The following is a 19,826-nucleotide window of genomic DNA, read 5'->3' on the forward strand; positions in this document are numbered from 1 at the left end:
ATATATATATGTATGTGTGTATATATGTATATGTAGCATGAATTCACAAAAAAATCCATAGGCAAAATGGATACAATGGTTTCTGTGATTCCTAATCTTATTAAATTAAGTTTAATATGAGAGAGACTTACAATGCTTACTTTATATCCAACAAACAATTAACATGACATACAATGATAGCCTCAGGCAAATAGTTTTCTATAAACAACAATGGTTAAAAAAAGAAAAGTCTCACTTATTTGAATCTGTTTTGTGGGAAGACACAAGAAGATTGGAGCAATTCCCCATGTCAGATGGGCTTCCAAGAATTGTACACACTTCAGAGTTTTGCATGGCATATTTCTGGGCTGTCATATAGCTGGCTCACTGTCTTGTGAAGATGCTAATTAGGTTTTATGGCCTCTTTGTACTGGTATAGAGTGAGGTTTTGAGGTGTCACAGAACTTCGGAGGAGTTTGGGAAGTAACCTTACCATGTCATGTGAACATTGATATAATAGTTGCACCATACAAAACTATATGACCTTCTACAGACCTTCCGTTATATGTGACCTGATATGTGAGTATCTCCCTGCATATGGCACTTTCTGATACCTTTTACACCGGAGCTAAAACCCGGGTTTTTGAAGGGTTAACCCGGGCAGCTCCCTGGTGTAAAAGGGGAGAGAGTTGGATCGCCGGGTCAAGTGACCCGGCAATCCAACCCAGGTAACTAGCAGGGTTTAACACGGGCGTAGCCCGTGAAACCCTGCTGTGAGAACAGCGCACTCCGGGTCACGATGACCTGGAGTGCGCTGCTAGCCGGCCGATTGGTCCGGCTTCAGTGGCGCGTGGAGATGACGTCATCTCCAAGCGACCACTTTCACTCCGCAAAAGCCGGGTCTATGCAGACCCGACTGCGGTGCGAGCGGCGCTGACTCGGGAATATCCCGAGTCGGCGCCGGCAAAATTCCGTGTCTGATCCGGATAGGAACTTTGTTCCAACTCCGGGTCAGGCCCGGAATTTAGGTGGAAAAGGGGTATTAGACAAATAATTAACCCTGCTACTGGACCGTACACAAAACACAATGATTTTCAACTCGCGGCACACAGAAGATTTTGAAATTGCTAAGGCACACCATCTTTCCCTCCACGGGAAAAAACACACACACATTGGCCCCCATGGGAAAAAAGTACAAGTAAAGTTAACTCTGACCTCGCAGCGCACTTGACAACCGCTCGAGGCACACTAGTGTGTCACGGCACAGTGGTTGAAAAATGCTGACATAACAGTTCATCTGCAGGTCAACATGCTCGGTAATTAAAAGAAATACAAATTAACAAATACAAAGGGTGAGGTGGTCTAACATCTCCTGTTCGATCCATAACATAATCGCGACAATTGACATAGATAATTTCAACATGCTGACCTCTCTATTAGGGTTATTGTTAAAGTGATCTTGAATGTTGTGGTTGCTGTTAGGCTTAGGGACAGAATTACAGCAAAACCAGTATGTTGACATCATATGGTCAATTTTGACATTAAGACCATGTCAACATAATGAATATCAAATATACCATGCCCACAATATAGGCAGAAAATGGATGGCACTCAGGGTCATGAATCACTCAAATCAAACAATCCTAAACAGGGGGATGCCCACTATATACAAATATGAAGACACAGATCTCTCTCCTCTTCCGCAGACATAGAGGACAGTTTCAGTTGGTGGTGATGAAACTTGTGTGCTAATGTGTGTTATCTGGGCATGATCAACTTGCCCATTTATGCTCATAGAAAGTTGCAAGCAAAAACAAGTGAGGTTTAACTCCCATAAATTCCTGCAATGTGTACACCACAAAGTTCAGACGGAACCTTGTGCTCAAATGAATCCAATAGGGAGTATATTTACTAAAGCTTCCAAATCAAACAAGTGCTGATGTTGCCAATAGCAACCAATCAGATTCTGTGTATCATTTTCTAGAATGTAATAAAAAAATTATAGTTAGAATCTGATTGGTTGCTATGGGAAACATCACCACTTGTCTGTTTTAGAAGCTTTAGTAAATCTACCCACCCAGACTCTTCATAACGCGACTGCTTTCTCCTTGTTACAGAGAATATGCTGTTAATGTTGCTCAGTAATATTAATTCTGCTTGGTGCAAAAGGACTTGCTTCAGTTTGTATTGGAAGAGTGTCGCTGAGTCACACAGTGCTGTCACCATTTACTATTCAGTCAGTTTTGGTTGCCGTCTCCCCACAAACCAGTCAGACAAGTCTTGGATGTTTGGGGCAACAAACACAATGAAAAGCATTTGAGGAGGAGTGAGAGCATAGAGTGCAGGAGAAAGGTGAAGACACTGGTAAAATGCTGCTATAAAGTATGCAGTGAGTGAAACTATGCAAAAGAGCAAAACCTGAGTGAGAATGTCCTCATTGTGTATCTCAGGTGAGTGTGCACTGGTGTGCTTCACATTTTACACGTCTGACTCCATAAAGATGTTCTCTCTCACATCTTTGTAAATGGCATGTCAGGTGTCATAGATACAGAGAATACACAGGTGTATTAATGCTGCAAGCTACAACTGTTGTATTGTTCTGACAGTTTAAGTATGTGTCCAGCTGTATGTTACAAAGTATTGGGTGTGTGAAGGCAGGGATGAGAGACCACTTTTGTTCTCTGTTTATTTGCATCCTGGTTTTAACTATAATGCTTGATCGTACAATCGTAGTTTTTTATGGGCCAGGCGCTGCCTCTTTTCCCCGGCATGTAGACACATGGTGCACCTAGGTTTGTGCTGGTACGTGTGATCTAGTTTGGGTACTGCTACTTCCCAGATTACACTTTAACTAAACCCATCCCCTCTTGGTTACTTATTAACTCTTGCAATGTTCCCTTCTGATTTAAATTCGCCTAGGACATGACATTGAATTACAAACAATCTCCCTTAGACAGACATTAACATGACAGGGCTGTCAGACTAACTCGAGCTGCTGCGATAAATGTACAGGAGGGCTTAGACTCTTATCTCCATTGATAAATTCAGCAGGAGCCTGGCACAGAGTACTGGTGAGAGATTAGAAAAGGATTAGGCTGGTGCACAAAGGTAAGCTATTGTATATAGACATCTATTCCTGAGTGAAAATTAACTATATTTACTGAAGAACTTGAGCACCGTGGTCGGTGAATCCCTGAATTTATGGAGCAGGCTACACAGTAGGTATCCCCTATGTAGTGTTGTGGTGTGTCCCTTAGTAACAGTGTTGTGCAACAATGCAGTGATTTATAAAAGGGGAAATACGTTTTCTAAGTTTAGTCCAAATTTCTTAGGCTAGTGTTTAGCAAATACCTTTCTTTGCAGATTTACCTGTGCAGCACATGTGATTGATGCTGTCTGCATTGTAAGTTAATGTGTGTCCTAATTTGTCAGGATCTGGGGTTCTCAACTACCACTAACAGCTCATGTTTTCTGGATTACTGTCTGTGGAAACATGTGGGATAATTACTGACCCAGCAAAATAGATTACCTCACCTGTGCATGATTGTAGTAATCCTCAAAACCTACCCTGTTTGTGGTACTAGAAGATTAGTATTGAGAACTCATGATCAGGATGTCTTAATGAGTTTATCAAATGAGCAAACAGGTAAGGTGTGTAATGGATGGTGCCATCCTGGGAGCAGCAGCCCAGAGTATTGAAGTACGGTGAGGTGCAAACTGTAAAATGCTCGGTGATGCATGTATGTGATATCCGTGTCCCTAGAGCAATAAGAGCAACACATTACAAGAACCAACTGCAGGAAGACTACATAGAAGTGTGGCGTATAAGCCCTGAGCTGGCAACATGCTCAGCTGGAAGCTACCAAGGCTGCTAACCGTTCAGCAAGTGCCGAAGGTAAGGTCCACCAAGGCTGGCAGATACGGAGCATTCATTATTTCATGTACATGTAGAACCTCTGTGTGTATGTGTGTGTCCCAGGTCTTTCATGAAGACAGCATTATATGTGGATACCGTTCCCCACGGAGTTCAGCCACTGCTTGTGTCCTCAGTCTCTTCCAAATGACCAATGAGACCCTTAACATCTGGACGCATTTCATACCTACCTGGTAAGATATTACATTTCTAGGAGATAATGTATTTGCCTTCAGCTACTAATACATCACCTTACTGTCTCTAAACTGCTTATTTTCCCTCCTGTCACTGCCAATGACTCTGCCTGATTCTGTTTCAGAGCCTCCACTCTATGTATGTGGAACTCTACTCTTTTCTGGATATTTATTATCTATCCAACCAAAACTTGGGATCCTTCTATCCTCCTCCGTGTAAGTGTCCTTCAGTGTTTGATGCTTCCACTGATTTTCATTTATTTACTTAAATTTCTATGTTCTATGTGATCTCCATATTAATGATCATTTCCACTGTATGCCATATAACAAATATACATGTAAATTGTAAAGTAATCTTACATCAAACTGGGGGAACAGCTCTCTCTCTAATCGCCCGGCATGACCACTACAGCATCCTACAGAGGAATGTTATACTCTATGGTTCACCATAAAGTCCCAGCACTTTCTTTAGCTTTCCTTATTACATTTATCTTCGTACAACAAAATAATTTATGCATAAATTACAGGGTTTTTTTTTTTTTTTTAGGCCTTTGTGTTTTGTTTCCACATACATTGTATATCTGCTGTCTATCAGGGAAAATTGGCATTCTCCGATATTAATGTTGAAGTTAATATCTGATATTAATGACGAAGTTCATATACATTTACTCTTTTACAGCAGTTTTAATAAATGAAAGATTACCGCCACTCCCTAAAGCCCCTCCCATATCTTTTCTGGAGTAGTATCCTAATAATGTAAGACTGCAATCATTGACCTGCTGTCGCTATACCAATCCTTATACATTGCTGTATAGCAGAGTAACCGAGTATAACTGTAGCATAACTTCATAGCATACATACCAAAGGCATACTATATTCTATAAATAAGCGTTTCTGCTAGTGGGGAGGATCTGTATTATCTGTGATCATTCTGTATACTGCAGCTAATCTAGTAAGCGTAATAAATGTCAATGTTTATTTGCATTAACAAATAAAACAGTTTTTTCCTGCATATTGCTGTAAACGGAGGGAGCTTTTGTTTGCGGTTAGATCTTGTGCTAAAAAGAAAACAAACTGAATCCTCCTGATTGATTCTAATGCAATACAACTGCTCTAGAAACAAGGAGCAATGCAGGAATAGTTTATCTGATGTAGACACGGGGGGCCAAATGTAATAGGGTGTCTGTTCACTAAAACTCGCATTTTTCAGAGTTACTAAAACTCCCAATTCTCAAACTCGCATCCAGATGTTTTCACATTGAAAACAATCACCTCGCCCAATGTAATAAGTGTCTGTTTCAGACTCGCAAAAAAAAGATTACCAAAAGTCCCCAAATAATAGACCTGCTTCAGGCTAGCGAGTACATCCTGAGCAGGTTAGATTAACACAGAAACATGCACATATCCATGAGATATGTACATGTTTCTGTGTGTACTTATGTAAAATGTGTTTAAATAAAAAAAAAATGACGTGCACCCCCTCCCCAAAAGCATAACCAGCCCCGGGCTTTATAAAGCCTGTTCTGGTTCTAAAAATACAGGGGCCAAAATGCGTAGGGGGCCCCTGTATATTAAGAACCAGCACAGAGCTTTGTTGAGCTGGTCCTGGTTCTGGAAAATCGGGACAAAACGAGTAGGGGTCCCATGAAAATTCCTGAACCAGCACCGAACTCTTTCTAGCAGGGGGATAATGCCACAGCCAGGGAAAACCTTTCACCGGCCAAAGCATTATCCCTGACCGCTAGTCAGTCCAGGCCGGGGATCCCTGGGGATTTGGGTACCGCCCCAATAAAGGGGTACCCCTCTCCAGGGCACCCCAGGCCTAGACTGATAGCCCGGGGCTATCCCCGGCACCCTAGGGCGGTGGGTGCCGGGTTGATAGTGTAAAGTGTAAAAATAAGTTTTCCATATTGTCTTTATTTGTAGAACCACAAGTACCAGCAAGCCTCCCCTGCATGCTGGTATTTGGAGAACCACAAAACCATACCATAAAAAAACAAACTTACACCGTGAAAGTATAATTTTAATAAAACATACATGCACACTCACACATACTCACCTATTATCCGAAGTAATCCATAGGGGTGTACCTGAAAAAAAAATTCATATTCACCTCTCCTATGCGTAGATCACGTCCTCTTCTCCAAGTAGGCAATCCAGGGGTTAAAATAAAAAACCGAAAAAAAAACGATCCATGCGGACTGAGCAAAGGTATGTGTGTACACATACCTTTGCTCCGCGTAAATGACCGGGGCACACGTGTGCCCCGTCAGTGCAGGGGCCGCCAGCCAATCGGGGAACATCTCCGTCGGAGCAGCTCCCTGATTAGCTGAATGCGGCCAGCCTCTGTCTCCCATAGCCGTCTATGGTGAGAAATCCCCATAGCCCGTCTATGGTGAGAGCCGCTACATAGTACCCGCAAGATTAATTGATGTTAATCTTGTGGTTTACATCAATGATACAATGTCGCTACTCGCATTAAAAGGTGTCAGTTTACATTGTCCTAAACTCGCCTGCACTCGCAAATGCAGTAGCCTCGAGCTGAAAAGTTCGCAGGCTATTGAATTTGCGAGTTTCAGTACTTTTTAAAAGTGCGAGAAAGTGCGAGTTTGTACTGTTACTAAAACTGACTACCTATTACATTTGGCCCGGGGTTTCTTTGTCTATTGGGTTACGTGTGTGTGTGTGTATGAATATATACATAGTTTGATAAATCTGAGTTATGTTGTAGGACAACTTTTTGGAACTCTTATGACTTTCAGCATAAGAATACAGAGCTTTACAGAATCAAGAGGTCATATTGGTTTTGATGTGAGGTTTATTGTGCAAACAAATGGGTGTGTTCTAGACTGCAGATGGTTTGTTATAAACCACACACATTGGATGCGGTTTGAGTTTTTAGCTTTGAAAACTGTATCCTATGTGTGGTGGTTTACAAACTGCATACAAAACACGTGATGTAGTTGGCATCCCGACGGTCGAGATGCCAGCACTCAGAATCCCGGCGACAGGTCAGATTCCAGAACATCCCTATGGTAAGTATTAGGGTTAGGTACTAGGGGGAGGGTTAGGCTGTGGGTGGGCGGTTAGTGTTAGGCTGCTGGAGGGAGAGGGTAGGGTTAGGGTATGTCCCCATCCTCGTCACTCTTAATTTGTTATGGTGTACCATTCCATGCACCCTTCTGGCCTGCCCCACTCCTTGGTTGATTGGGCTTACACGGTCGCAGGCTTACCTGTATGCGATACATCCTACTGGTTGTAACTACTTAGGCATTGCTCCCCTTCCCATTGGGTGGCATGGGAACATCCCATTGTATATTCCCCTACTGCCAATGGGGAAAGGGAATTGTATCGTAAATATTATCCTTTAATACTTTTCTCTATTCCTGTAGGGAGGCACAGACAAGCACATCCAGGAATGATCCCTGTCCTTGTAGCTATTTGTTTGATATATTCTTTATTTAGTAATTTTTGAAACATCAAATAAGTAAACAAATTCACACACAGATATTTTGAAACACTAAAAGAATCAATTAAGTGGAAATTGTAATGCTATTTGGGTCAGAATGTAGGGCATGGAGGGAATAGGGTTCATAGGAATAAAGACTGGGATTGAAATTAGTTAAGGGGCTCTAGAGTACCGGCCAGGGCAGGGGTGTATCTAGGGATCCAAGTGCCCCTGGCAAGGTAATGGACTGGCGCCCCCCAAAATTCCAGGAAGTGCTCCCAGTAGTAGTCCCCTCTATGCAGTGCCCCCAGTAGTAGTCCCCTCTATGCAGTGCTCCCAGTAGTAGTCCCCTCCATGCAATGCCCCCAGTAGTAGTCCCCACCATGCAGTGCCCTAGGTCGTAGTCCACCCTATGCAGTGCCCCCCAGTTGCGGCCACCCCCTATACAGTGCCCCCCCTAGTAGCCACTCTCCCTCCCCCCCCCCCACCCCCAAAACTTACCTGATCCCCGCTCCTGCCAACATCCACTCCTCCAGGTCCGCTCTCGCTCTGCACTATGGGATGGGAGTGACATCCTGACGTCTCTTCCATCAACCGCTGCGGGGGGAGCCGGAAGGCGGAGCTCATGGGTGAGCTCCAGCCGGCTCCCTCCATGGACGCAGCAGCCAATGAGTCTCTGGCGGCTGTGTGTTTGTAACAGTGTAGGGCAGTCTGTTCTCACTGCAGTCTGCCCTACAGTTGTGGGGCCCGGGGGACTAGTTCAAACCCTTGGGTAGTCCACCCATTAGCTGCTGGTGGCACTGCCGTTCGGCTCCCCCCTTTTGGCTGGCGCCCCTGGCGAGTGCCATCCTGGCCAATGGGTAGATACGCCCCTGGGCCAGGGTCAGGAGTAATATAGGGCAGGATTCAGTTAAACACCCAATGACGTCTTAATGTGGATGAGGGGTAGGAGTTTGGGAGGCACCAGAGTCTGGGTAAGATTGGTAGGCACACTGTATGTTTCTATAAATGTGAGCCAGTTAAACAATTTGCAGTGAAATCCTTTCTGCCCCTGTCACTTTTTATCATCCTCTCTTCCAAAGTGAAATAATTTTGGTCCACACACTTCACCTTCTATTTTATTTGTCTCATGTCATATATTATAGATTAATATCTGTTCAGAACAGAGGCTCCTTTCCTAACACTTACACATGTATGTATGCATGTACGGTATGTATCCATGTACAGTATGTATGGACCATGCCTGTTCCTTCTAGCACTAGTCATCTAATTATTATTATGTAGTGTGTTTTGTATACAAATCTCTCTCCTGCACTTTTATCTTTAGTAATTGTCATTGCTTTCTGTATAACAACAGAACATCTCTCTGCAGGTACTTCCTATGGCGACTGCTGACGGTCCTCTCTTCTCCTGGGGCCCTGCATGACCCATATATGTGGCCGCTGTTTGTTTACCTCCTGTCATGCTGCATCTACCCGCTGATGTCCACCTGCGCACATACCTTCAGCGTCATGTCTACCCAAGCTCGACACATCTGCTTTTTCCTGGACTATGGAGCTCTGAGCCTGTACAGTCTGGGTAGGGAAACAGACTACAGAAGCATTTTACATTATATAGAAGAAATTATTACGAAATATAGGGCACTTTTTTGTTGTTGCTCTCCAACCATTACTGCTATACTATTTGTCATTTCTAGAACTCTGCGTAGATCAAATTTCCTATGGTGTCTAATCCATTCAATAAGATTGTCTGTCTGCTAAAAAAAACAAAAGAAAAACGACTATAGGACACTGTAGCATAAAGCCCTATCAGCAACATGAACTAATCTATGGCAAATTCAAAAAGCTTTAAAGGGGACCCCAGGAGGAAATGTTGATGTGTGAACTAAGGGCATGGCCGCAGCAGCATTCCAAACTGCCTATGTTGGTAATTGTGGTTCTCAGGATTCTACTAATTGGTGGGAATTTTCTGGACAATGAAAGATATCCTTTATGGGGTTAATTTATCATTAAATATTTGTGGCATATTCCCCGAAAACACCAGTTTTTTGGGGGGATACCTGCAAATATTTGGTATCTCCTGAATGCATTATGTAAGGATTGCAGCAGATATCTCCTATGGTATGCAGTCAGGAAGCCGACGGTCGAAATGCCGACCGCCGGCTTCCCGACTGTGCAACCCCGACAGGGATCTAATGACAGGTGTCGAAATCCCGATGCCTATCATTATTCCTGCGCCGGGAGCCCGACGCCCGGCATACCGAACGAAGGTGAGCCAGGCGGCGGGCGAGGACAGCCTAGGGGGGGGAGGGTTAGGTTAGGTGCTTTTGAGGGGGGACTTAGGGTTAGGCACCCCCCCGGGAGGGTTTGAGTTAGACTAGGAGAAGGGGGGCGTAGGGTTAGGCACCCCTGAGGAGAGGTTAAGGTTAGGCACCCCGCTGGAGGGTTAGGTTTAGGCTGCGGAGACGGGGGGGTTAGGTTTAGGCAGTTACGGGGGAGTTAGGGTTAGGCACTAAGGGGGAGGCTATGGTTAGGCACCCCTAAGGGAGGGTTAGGGTTGGTGGGGGGGGAGGGTTAGGTATAGTTATTTACTTACCTATCAGGATCTTCACTGCTGCCGGTCTTCCAGAATCAGGTTTGAACCGCCGGACCTGGCGGTCATTCATACCGATCCCATCTCAGATTGCTGCTAGCAGCCACAACCCCCATAGGTTTGTTTGGGGGGGATGCGATGCTGTCAGATTTTCCAAGTCGCATTCCTGGACTTGGTCCCCGCTGCTTACGCCATCTGAAGATGGTGTAAGTCGCTGTAGCCTACGGGCTACACATCGAAAATTTTACCGGGAGAGGGTTCCATAGGAGCAACCCCCAGCAATGGATGCAGCGCATGTGTGGTCAGTAGAACGTGCAGGCACAGGATCCCCAGCACAAGAGTGAAGTGAATGCTGATGCGGTCATTTTACTAAGCGCACATCACAGGGACGGGCTCCTTTCTGACCCCTGTTCTGCAGGTGCAATTTGATACATTTGGGAGCTATGATCGCATCCTGCATTGTGATCATGGTGCTAATATATCGCCCAGATCACATTACAGATGTGAATCCTAATAAATGGGCCCCTTAATATCCTTGAGGGCTGTCCTTCCCATTTACCCATTAGTGATAGTCTATACACAGCAAAGACTGCATGCTGTACAGTGGATAATTTTGTATGATGTAGATTGGTTTAGGGATAATCCCTTTCAGTAGTTCTTTTTCATCTCAGGCCCAGAACTTCAGCTGTAACTTCCCTCCTCCATAGGTGTTAAGTGAAGACTTGTTTAGCATTTTTGTTGTCACGTTAATGAATTGCCTTGTAATGTTTGTCAGTGTAGATCACTGTATATGCTACACTTGTTATGCAGCTGAACTTGCAACATAACCTTAGATTTCCTGTGCTTCATTTTTGCTCTGAGGCTTGTCTGTCCTCTCTGACATGTTTGGTTTCTAATTTCAGGATCGGCAATTGCTTACTCTGCATATGTGTTCCCAGATCGGTGGGTAAACAGCATCTTCCACCAGTGGTTTGTGTCATGTGCTGTTTTCAATACCACCATCTGTACTGGAATGGCCTGTTATTCCAGGTACGTGTTCTCCAGAGCAGCAGGGATATAAAATATTATATATGTAATGGGTAGGTCAGACAGAGGAGACTCCGCATGCTGGAGGTAGCTGATCTATTCCTCACTTCTCCTCACTGGAAGCTCAGCACGGCTATTTAGAATTTGTTTATATCTAGGATACAATATAGGGAATAGGTGAGTACAGGACTCAGGAAGCACGGCCTTGACTAAATCATGTAGTACAGTCCATAAGGTGCCCTTAAGCTTGCCCGAGACACTCTCTACACCCATGCCCATTCTGTATATTAAATTAGACCAATATCCAACATTATCATTACTCCCTCTATGCAACATTTGATTTTGAAATACAGGAAAAAACTAAAGATTAAATATTAGACATCTGCAACACCTGGCATGTCCGTTTTCCCAAATTATTACAATGCCCAGGCCCAGCACGGGTTGCACACATATGAATGGCCAGTCCTTTCACAGAGTGGAATATAGCCACATTGTAATGCAGAGTTCTTCACCGTCTCATTAAACCATGTACCTCAGTATGTCCTATCCTGCCTGGGTAATGTAACGTTTCTGCCCTCGCTGTGCAGGGAAAGACTGGCACTCTCAGCACTTGTAGCCCATAGGCACAGACCTGCCTGCAAGTAACAGCACCTTTTATCTTTACTTGTTGAGATCACAAAACCATTAAATGTGGACGCGGTAATATCACTTCTTAGCCGTCTGTGCTGTCCTATAATTTGTTTTTCATCAGCACGTTTTATATTTCTACCGTGTTCATCTGCCGCACCGCTATTTCTGGCCAGTCGAACGTGAGTGCGAGCTGTCTTTCAAGTTCTTGTCTGAACTCAATGCTCACTGCGGTATAGATGTAATTATATAGAAAATTATGATCCATTTATACTGATGGATGATGGGTCAATAACATCTGTTTGTGGGTTTTTTTTTCTTAAGAAAAACACATGACAAAGAACAACGTACAGAGCTTATTGGTTTCTTCATGAATGCGTCTCTTGCGTTGCTCACCTATGTTAACAACATATGAGGCAGTCGTGCGGTTTCCAAAAATTGCTGCATACTACTTGTGTACATGGGTCTCACTCTCTGGTATAAATCTCTATACTGTTGTGCACAAAGCATCTGTTTGCAGCCATATTGTGCACTGAATATTCCAGAGAGGACCTCTTTTAAATTCAGTAGGAACTCTGACCTCCCCACCATTAGATTAGAGGCATTGAGATTGTATAAAGATGCTTCTTACATCTGAAGATCAGGATTTTCAGCAGATTCGATGGTACAACATCAGAGTAACAGTGTGTACGAACCTTCCACCGTTCTGTCCGAAGCTTCTGTCCATGCTTCTCCAGCAGCAGCGCTGCCTTTGTGTTATATCAGCATATATTTTAGACAGGCGGTAGTCACCATCCCGGCGGTCAGGATGCTGGCGCTCAGAATACCGGCGCCGCAATCCAGGCTCCAGAATCCCCACCACCGGCATCCTGACGGTAAGTATTAGGGTTAGGGGGAGGGTTATGGTAAGGCTGCGGGATGGGAGGGTTAAGGTTTGGGGGAGGGTTAGGGTTAGCATGGGTTGGGTATGAAATCCTGGCAGTCGGAATGCCGCTGGTCAGAATACCGACAACGGCATCCCGAGTGCCTAAATTTAGCCTCCCCACACCCTAAACCTAACACCGCAGCCGCTTGCATCAACATGCCTGCGACACTCCCATGATACGCTCACTGAATGGTTTATTTTTACGTGCAGTACCCACCACCCAGGAACGCCCATCACTTTTCTTTTGCCTTTCTGATACCGTCTGTCCCGATCACCAGAACCTTTGTGCGCACACTCTGTGTAACACATGCGCCATAGGGTTTTTTTTATAACTGTTCGCAGATGCGCAGTTGCCAATAATCGCTCAACTCGGAATCCTTAATGTGCACCTGTCTGAAGGCAGCCATTTTGTGCACTGAATATTCCAGAGAGGACCTCTTTTAAATTCAGTAGAGACTCTGACCTCCCCACCATTATTTTGGATGATTTCTGATTTCCACATCCCGGTTGAATATACACATTCAGAGGGCCGGGTTCTGAGTTGGCCGCAGCTGCATCATATGCCTCAGTCGCGTCTACGTCATTATGCTAATGCCGCTACAAATCCCTACTCTAGTGCACGGCCATGTGTCAGAATGTGCAAGGACTGAGACGCCCACTGTCGGCATCTACAGACGCCAAAAATACCGCTTGGTGAGCATTTAGATTCCACCATCGGTTGCACCATTGGAACTTGCACCAGCCCTGTGGTAGGTGCAGTCTCTCTGTCTCTGTCTCTCTGGCCTCCTATGTGAGCAGTTCAGCGTCTTTGTACAGAATGCTATCGGTGACACGCCTGCGACACATCTCAGTACGCTTGCTTAGCCACCCCTGCTACCCCTCAGTCAACGTCATGAACACCCCTTACATTTCTGCTACCATGCATCTAAATTTCATCTGTGACTCTGTATAAACAAAACCGGGTCACATGCGCGGCCTGACTCTGAGGCATGCGCAGAAGAAAAAACATTGCACGATTGTGTGAATATGGACATAGCGCGTGACTCTGAATCAGGCCAAGAGTATCATCCGATCACCTGTAATCTCTTTCCAGATAAGCCACATTGCGCTCTCGTACATGTCTCATCATATATGCAGAAAACAACTTTCCCCCATTTCTGCATCCACCTCTATCCGCACGTTCCGCATTCTCCTGTCCTGACCTGAAACATACCCTAAACCGCCCTCGGCTAAGTGGCGTCAGCTGCTCTTTCTTCTCCGCATCTACCAATATCTCAGCTTTGGCACATAGAGGAAAGCTCTCCCGCCAATAGTACGTCAATGGTGAATGCACTCTGCTTCGGATGACTCCTTTTAAATATGCTACCACATCCCAAAATGCCCTGAATTTGGCAAAGAAATGCACTTTCCCTCTTTCCTCTCTCTCAACCCCTCACAAACCAACCCCGCTGATCACCATCACAGATATTGTTTCTACGCCAAGAGCAAGATTGAAAGAATCTGAAGTGAAATATTATCCTGCTGCTCAATCAACAACCTGCACAATTCCTCTACAGTAGCCCCTGGCTCCATCACCATCTCCATTTTATCCTGCAACTATATATGAGGTCTCTATCAGTGGAGGATTTTATCTAGGGGCTGCAGCCCCCAAGAAAAATCTGCCAACCTAGTGACTGCCTGGCAGTGGCAGTTGCTTCCCATTGGATGCACTGTCTGCTAATTCCCGACAGGCAGTCCCTGGGGTAGTTTTGTTTTCCACACCGTGGAGTTGCCAATCTGGACTGCGATAACAATAAGAGCTTCCAATGGGAAGCCACTCCCCTGCTCTTATGGCAACCTTACCTGGCTTCTAGGGGCTGCAGCCGATGCAGTAACTAGAACCCGGCTTGTTTTTAGCACAAGATCGTGGTCCCGTGAATGCGCACATTTACGGACACCCCGGCCACACAAGGTTGGAACCGACGCTGGTCTCTACCATCTTCTTGCCCCTTCTCATCTCTCTCCATTAAACCCTATCCCCTCACAAATAGGTTTTCACTATCTCCTTTGCCAATCCTAACCTTAACACCTGAGATCTCTTCCTCTATCTTCCCTTCATTATCCAACCATGTAGTAAGAACTCTTCTTATGAGAAAAAAAACCCCGAAATCTGCCCCAAATTCTCTAATTACTGTCCCACCTCTCATCTCACATGGCCCCTAAGCTTCCCGAGATGCTTGCTCACACTCTCCTCATACTGTCCTAGTCGGGCTGTCCATCTCCACACCCCATAGACTAATGTGGTCAGTGATTTTATCATTGCTAATATAATGGCCACTACTTGTTTCTAATACGCTTTGACCTATCTGCTGTACTTGTTATATTATTTGTATGTACCATATGAATGATGTGCATGTAATGTGTGTAATATGACCAGTTCGAAAAAATTAAGTGGGCACCTCCCTATGGCAATTCTGCACTTGTGCCTCTTACCCATGATCCACGTGTTACCGCCCATCCACCGTACCTGCACGCTGTACCCTGACCTCCGCTGCATGTTCAGTTTGCTAAGAAACGGTATTTAGTCATATTATCCCGTAGCTTGTGCCACTGGGTAATTGTGATTTGTTACACATAGTGTTAGTCCGTCAGACACCAGCATTATATTACATGCTAACACTGCTTTATATTTGCTACTGGTCTCTGAGTCATTACTATGTCTCCTGGATACTTAACACTGCATTCACACTTCTATGACTCTAACTTCTATAACTGTCACCGACAGGCTGGGTGCTCCTATTCTGCATTATAACGAACTCCTGATAGAAAGGTAAATAACAGGCACGGCGTGGGCACCTTCACATCCTGACTATGCCTATGTGTCCTGCATTGTGTTGGATCTATAAGGATTACAAATTGGGGTAAATCGGGAGAGGTGCAGAACTTCTAACATACATTTACAAGAATAATTCTGTCACTTAATCTATTTGCAGTCAATACTCCTCTAACGTCACTTGTTTTGCACACATGAATATTGATTTGGAATTTATCACGTAGGCAAGGATTAAAGTGCACCTGTCATTATACAGGGCCTGATTCGGAGGTGGATGGTAATGAGCCGTGACCGCGTCTTCTATCGCAGCACGACTGCGTCTTTATACTAATGCCGCAGCTGATGGATTGCCCACCGGCTCCGACTGAAATCAGCCGCTTTGCATAATAAGTCTCACCATCTGACATCAGAGCAGCCCTGTAGTTGCTCAGAATGTCTGTCAAAACATGGCCGCTGGTGCCTGCACAACAGCGAAAAGGCAGTCGCTGGCCACGACGTGCCCATGTCTAGCTAGCCATCCACCTGTTACCACTTAGAAATGCCCGCTGAATTTGTCTGTCTGCGTACAAAATAATTTTGCGTCACCCGGCGGTGACCATCGAGGCGCACGTGCAGTGCTACTTGGATGCATGCGTAGACTGAAAACATTGGCTGCTTGCGACCAAAATCGATACTGCGTCCACCTCTGAATTTGGCAGACGGTTACGTTTACTGATTTAATTATCCTTTGAAAGAAACCGCTGCCATGCTATCTGTGTCTACCTGAAAATCTGTCCTTTATTACTGTTTTATATATAACCCTGAAGCCACAGACAGACCCATCTAACCATTCCGCTCAGCAGTGTTTCATCCAAATAACTTCCACAAAACCAGCATAACATTTGCGTAAGTCTAGTGTACACTAAATGACACAAATATTTATGTGGATAATTACAACAGCCCCTTTGTTTTGTAACACATAGTCATCTAGGTGAATAGTAATTCTTTGTTTAAAGGGTTTCTCAGCAGAAATGTAAAAATACATGGCCTCACATAACCGTACTCGCCTCCAGACGTTCCCATTGTTGTTCAAGTGTGGGAACCTGTATGCTGAACTAGAGCCTAAAGCTGGGTACACACTGGGCGATATATATATCGGCCATTTAATCGAATGGCCGATATATCGTGAGCACGTCGGCGGGTGTGTATCCCAGATGTATCTGTGAACTATGTTGTTTCTTTGCAGTTACCAATAGTTAGGTTAGTTGGTCCTGTGTACCCAACTTATTTCTATTTACACCTTGCTGTTCAGAGAATAGTCATGGGGGCCAACAGTGTGTAGTTCACAGTGCAGCTCACAGTAAGGATTAGAGAGAGCACAGGCGTTTGAATGGACCAGGGTGAATGCAGGTGAGTACTGTTATTTTATTGTGTTAATGTTAACAACTTTGTGCAGAATCTCTTTAGGGGCCTCAGTCAGCATTTGCACGTAAGATTATCGTGAATCTTCTCGTGCGCAGGACCCGTTCTGCGCATGTGCAGAAAGGGTCCTGCATGATTGCACACAGAGCGGCATCAGACTGTCAGTGATTCACATTTTGCTGCCGTTTGGGGTGGGGAGGGGGCAGCGACAACAGAGGAGTGTCGCCACCATTGGGGTGGGAGGGAAGAGGCAGATGGAGATTTCCTGGCCTCTTTTGGACATCTGTGATGGCCGGCCTGCGTGACCCCATGGTCTCAGCCGGCCAAGGATCACGCAGATGATCCGATGCTGCGTCCCTGGACTCAGCTCATATTATTAATGCATGCAAGAGGCATGACACCTGCTGCTGCATTAACATGATTGCACTTCCGTCCACTACTGAATCAGGGTCTAAGACACTATTCTGATTTATAAGGCACTGACAGGTACACTTTAACAATATTTAAGAGCTGCAAACCTCTCAATAGATGCATGTCTTGTAATTGGGTTGAATTCACTAAATAACATTCCAATTAATTTTACTTTCAATTTATGTGAATATCTGGACAGATGGATGTGCTGACATACTGTATCTCAGCAGTAAAGGGCTGCCGTGTGTTTGCACAGATTATAATTTTGTGTGTGTTGAACAAGGTAAGGTCAAGCCGCAGATTTAATCTCCGTATGCCTGCAGGTTTCCGGAGGAAACTCGCCCACGACTCAGCAAGGTATTGCGGACGACGGCCTTCGCACACCCCTACCTGTTTGACAGCATTCCATTGTTTTATCGGGTAAGACTTGGAGTTGGTAAGCAAACTGGGAGGGAGGGTGTCATTAAATCAGTTGGTGTCAAGCATTGCACTAAAAAGTAAATCGGTAACAGTGAGTATTGTTTGTGGTTCATGCATGTATTACAGTGTACAATGAAAAATGGCCATATGCATGAGTAGTTGTCTATTTTATATATATATATATATATATATATTATAATTTCAGCATGTACTAAGATATGACCATTATGTTTTACAAGACATATAATTCCCCCCACTATTGATAGCATATGTGATCATGTACAACTACCATATATAAAGTTATATATACAGCTTGGAGTAGTTTCATGAACACACATACTGTAATTGCTAGAGTTGTGTGTTGCATTAGTGTTATGTAACTAATGTAAACTAATCCATGGTACACTGGGAATAAAAGTACTGCTTATAACTGCTTACCACATTGAAGAATGGGAGTTGGAGAAACAGAAAATAAACTTATTCTGTAGGTAATACACTCTCTTAAACTGTTCATGGATATAGGCAGCTTGGTCATAGGCCAAGTATCGTCAAACCATATACTGTATGCAATCCATGCATATTTACGCTTTCATATTATATTTACTCCTCGGACTCCCTGGAATAATTGCTTGACAAATATCAATATTCAACTTAAACTTTATTAAGTATTTAAAAGAAACAAAAAAAAATTGTCCGAAGAAAACACAGATAATAAAAATGGAAAGTAACAAAATATAAATAGGAGCAGTGCTTCACAATTCACCGGTATAGAAATGTAAAAGTATAGCAACATAAATAATAGTGACTGGGCAGAAAATAACATCTCGCATCTAAAGAGAGTGGCTGTGGCTGCAGCTGCTGTGTGTGAATATGCTAATGCTGCACGAGGCGTCTGGTGTAAATAGACTCCTCTTACCGGCTTCTGTGATCCGCTGCTGCGTCCATGGATGTATCATCTGCGAAAACATTGGCTATCTGACTAATACTCAGGTTACACAGGATGGCCGGTGTTTTCAGAGATCTGCATCGGAAGACGCAGACCCTGGCCTCGGCACACCTTGAAAACGAGGCAGATGCTCCAGATTTCAAGAACGCTGGCCATTACAGCTCCTTCCCCGTCCGCAAACGGCTGCAGCATGTCACTTATGCTGCGGCTTAGTGGGGCAGACAGTGATGGGCACATGCGTAGCATCATGCTCCGATCATTAAACATCGGAGTTGTGTGTAAACCATAGAGAACCAGGATATACAGGAGTGTATCTCTGCCTAAATAGGAAATCTGGAGATGACCCCACCCCTCTAGATCCATCGAAAGTTTAAGTGATGTAAGGGTGAAGGATTTTATCGGAGACTGTTCTTAACCCAATCAAATGGGATGCAACTACCCCCGGATGGGTGAGAAATCCTCTGGTGCAAATACAGCGCCACAGATTTTTCCACCTTTTATCGAGAGATCTGAAATCTTCACTATCAATGTTACAGTGCGGGGAACAGGATCTTGATCTCACAACCATCAACGTAAAACACTGCCCCTGCTGTAAAATATGGAGGAGAGGATCCAGTGGCAATTTTAACAGAAGGGGCAATTGTGAACACCCATGCTGCATACTCCATTCCAACAAAAGGTGGACTCTCTATAGTCCATTCAGCAGAATAGTGGTAGATGGCAAAATATTTCAATAGCAGGGCCAAAAGCCCTACGTTACAAGACATCCTAAAGATGGTCGTATCAAATACTTTTGAGTCACCTAGACTGAGGAGCATATCGTGGGAAGCAGAAGCCGCAGGGCCACAACTACTGTGTCAATTCCTTTTACCTAATGGCGACCTTCAAACAGCTCCAATTCATGACAAGTTAAAAGATCGGGGAGAAGTGACTGGTGCCTACTGGCCATTATTTTGTCTACAAATATTAAAATCCATGTTCAGAAGGGACAATAGGAGGAGTCCGAACTTTAATTCTTATTGGGTTTGGGTAGGAAAATGTTAAGGGCTTTGTTGAAAGAGAAATAGTGAGGAGAGTTTTGGGGAATAGTTTGGAAGAATTCTATGAGGGAAGGGGACATATTATTGTAGAG

At 44.4% G+C, this 19,826-nt stretch overlaps 1 protein-coding gene across 8 annotated transcripts in view; it reads left to right on the plus strand.

Moving 5' to 3' along the window:
* The window catches only part of PAQR5 (progestin and adipoQ receptor family member 5), a 47,307-nt gene that overhangs the window by 21,693 nt on the left and 5,788 nt on the right, over positions 1-19,826 (plus strand). For 5 of the 8 annotated variants that reach the window (XM_088452788.1, XM_088452789.1, XM_088452793.1 and 2 more), the window contains exons 3-8: positions 3,743-3,874; positions 3,959-4,086; positions 8,907-9,112; positions 11,029-11,155; positions 15,469-15,513; positions 17,652-17,748. In XM_088452788.1, the coding sequence (XP_088308914.1) occupies positions 3,824-3,874; positions 3,959-4,086; positions 8,907-9,112; positions 11,029-11,155; positions 15,469-15,513; positions 17,652-17,748 (654 nt within the window). In that variant the 5' untranslated portion in view covers positions 3,743-3,823. Of the gene's footprint in view, positions 1-2,326; positions 2,430-2,958; positions 3,088-3,742; positions 3,875-3,958; positions 4,087-8,906; positions 9,113-11,028; positions 11,156-15,468; positions 15,514-17,651; positions 17,749-19,826 lie in introns of those variants that run through there. The other 3 variants (XM_088452794.1, XM_088452795.1, XM_088452796.1) reach the window with 3 other exon arrangements.

This window comes from Taudactylus pleione, unplaced genomic scaffold (genome assembly GCF_031769625.1).
Source record: "Taudactylus pleione unplaced genomic scaffold, aTauple2 ptg000556l, whole genome shotgun sequence".
Taxonomy (NCBI): Eukaryota; Metazoa; Chordata; class Amphibia; order Anura; family Myobatrachidae; genus Taudactylus; species Taudactylus pleione.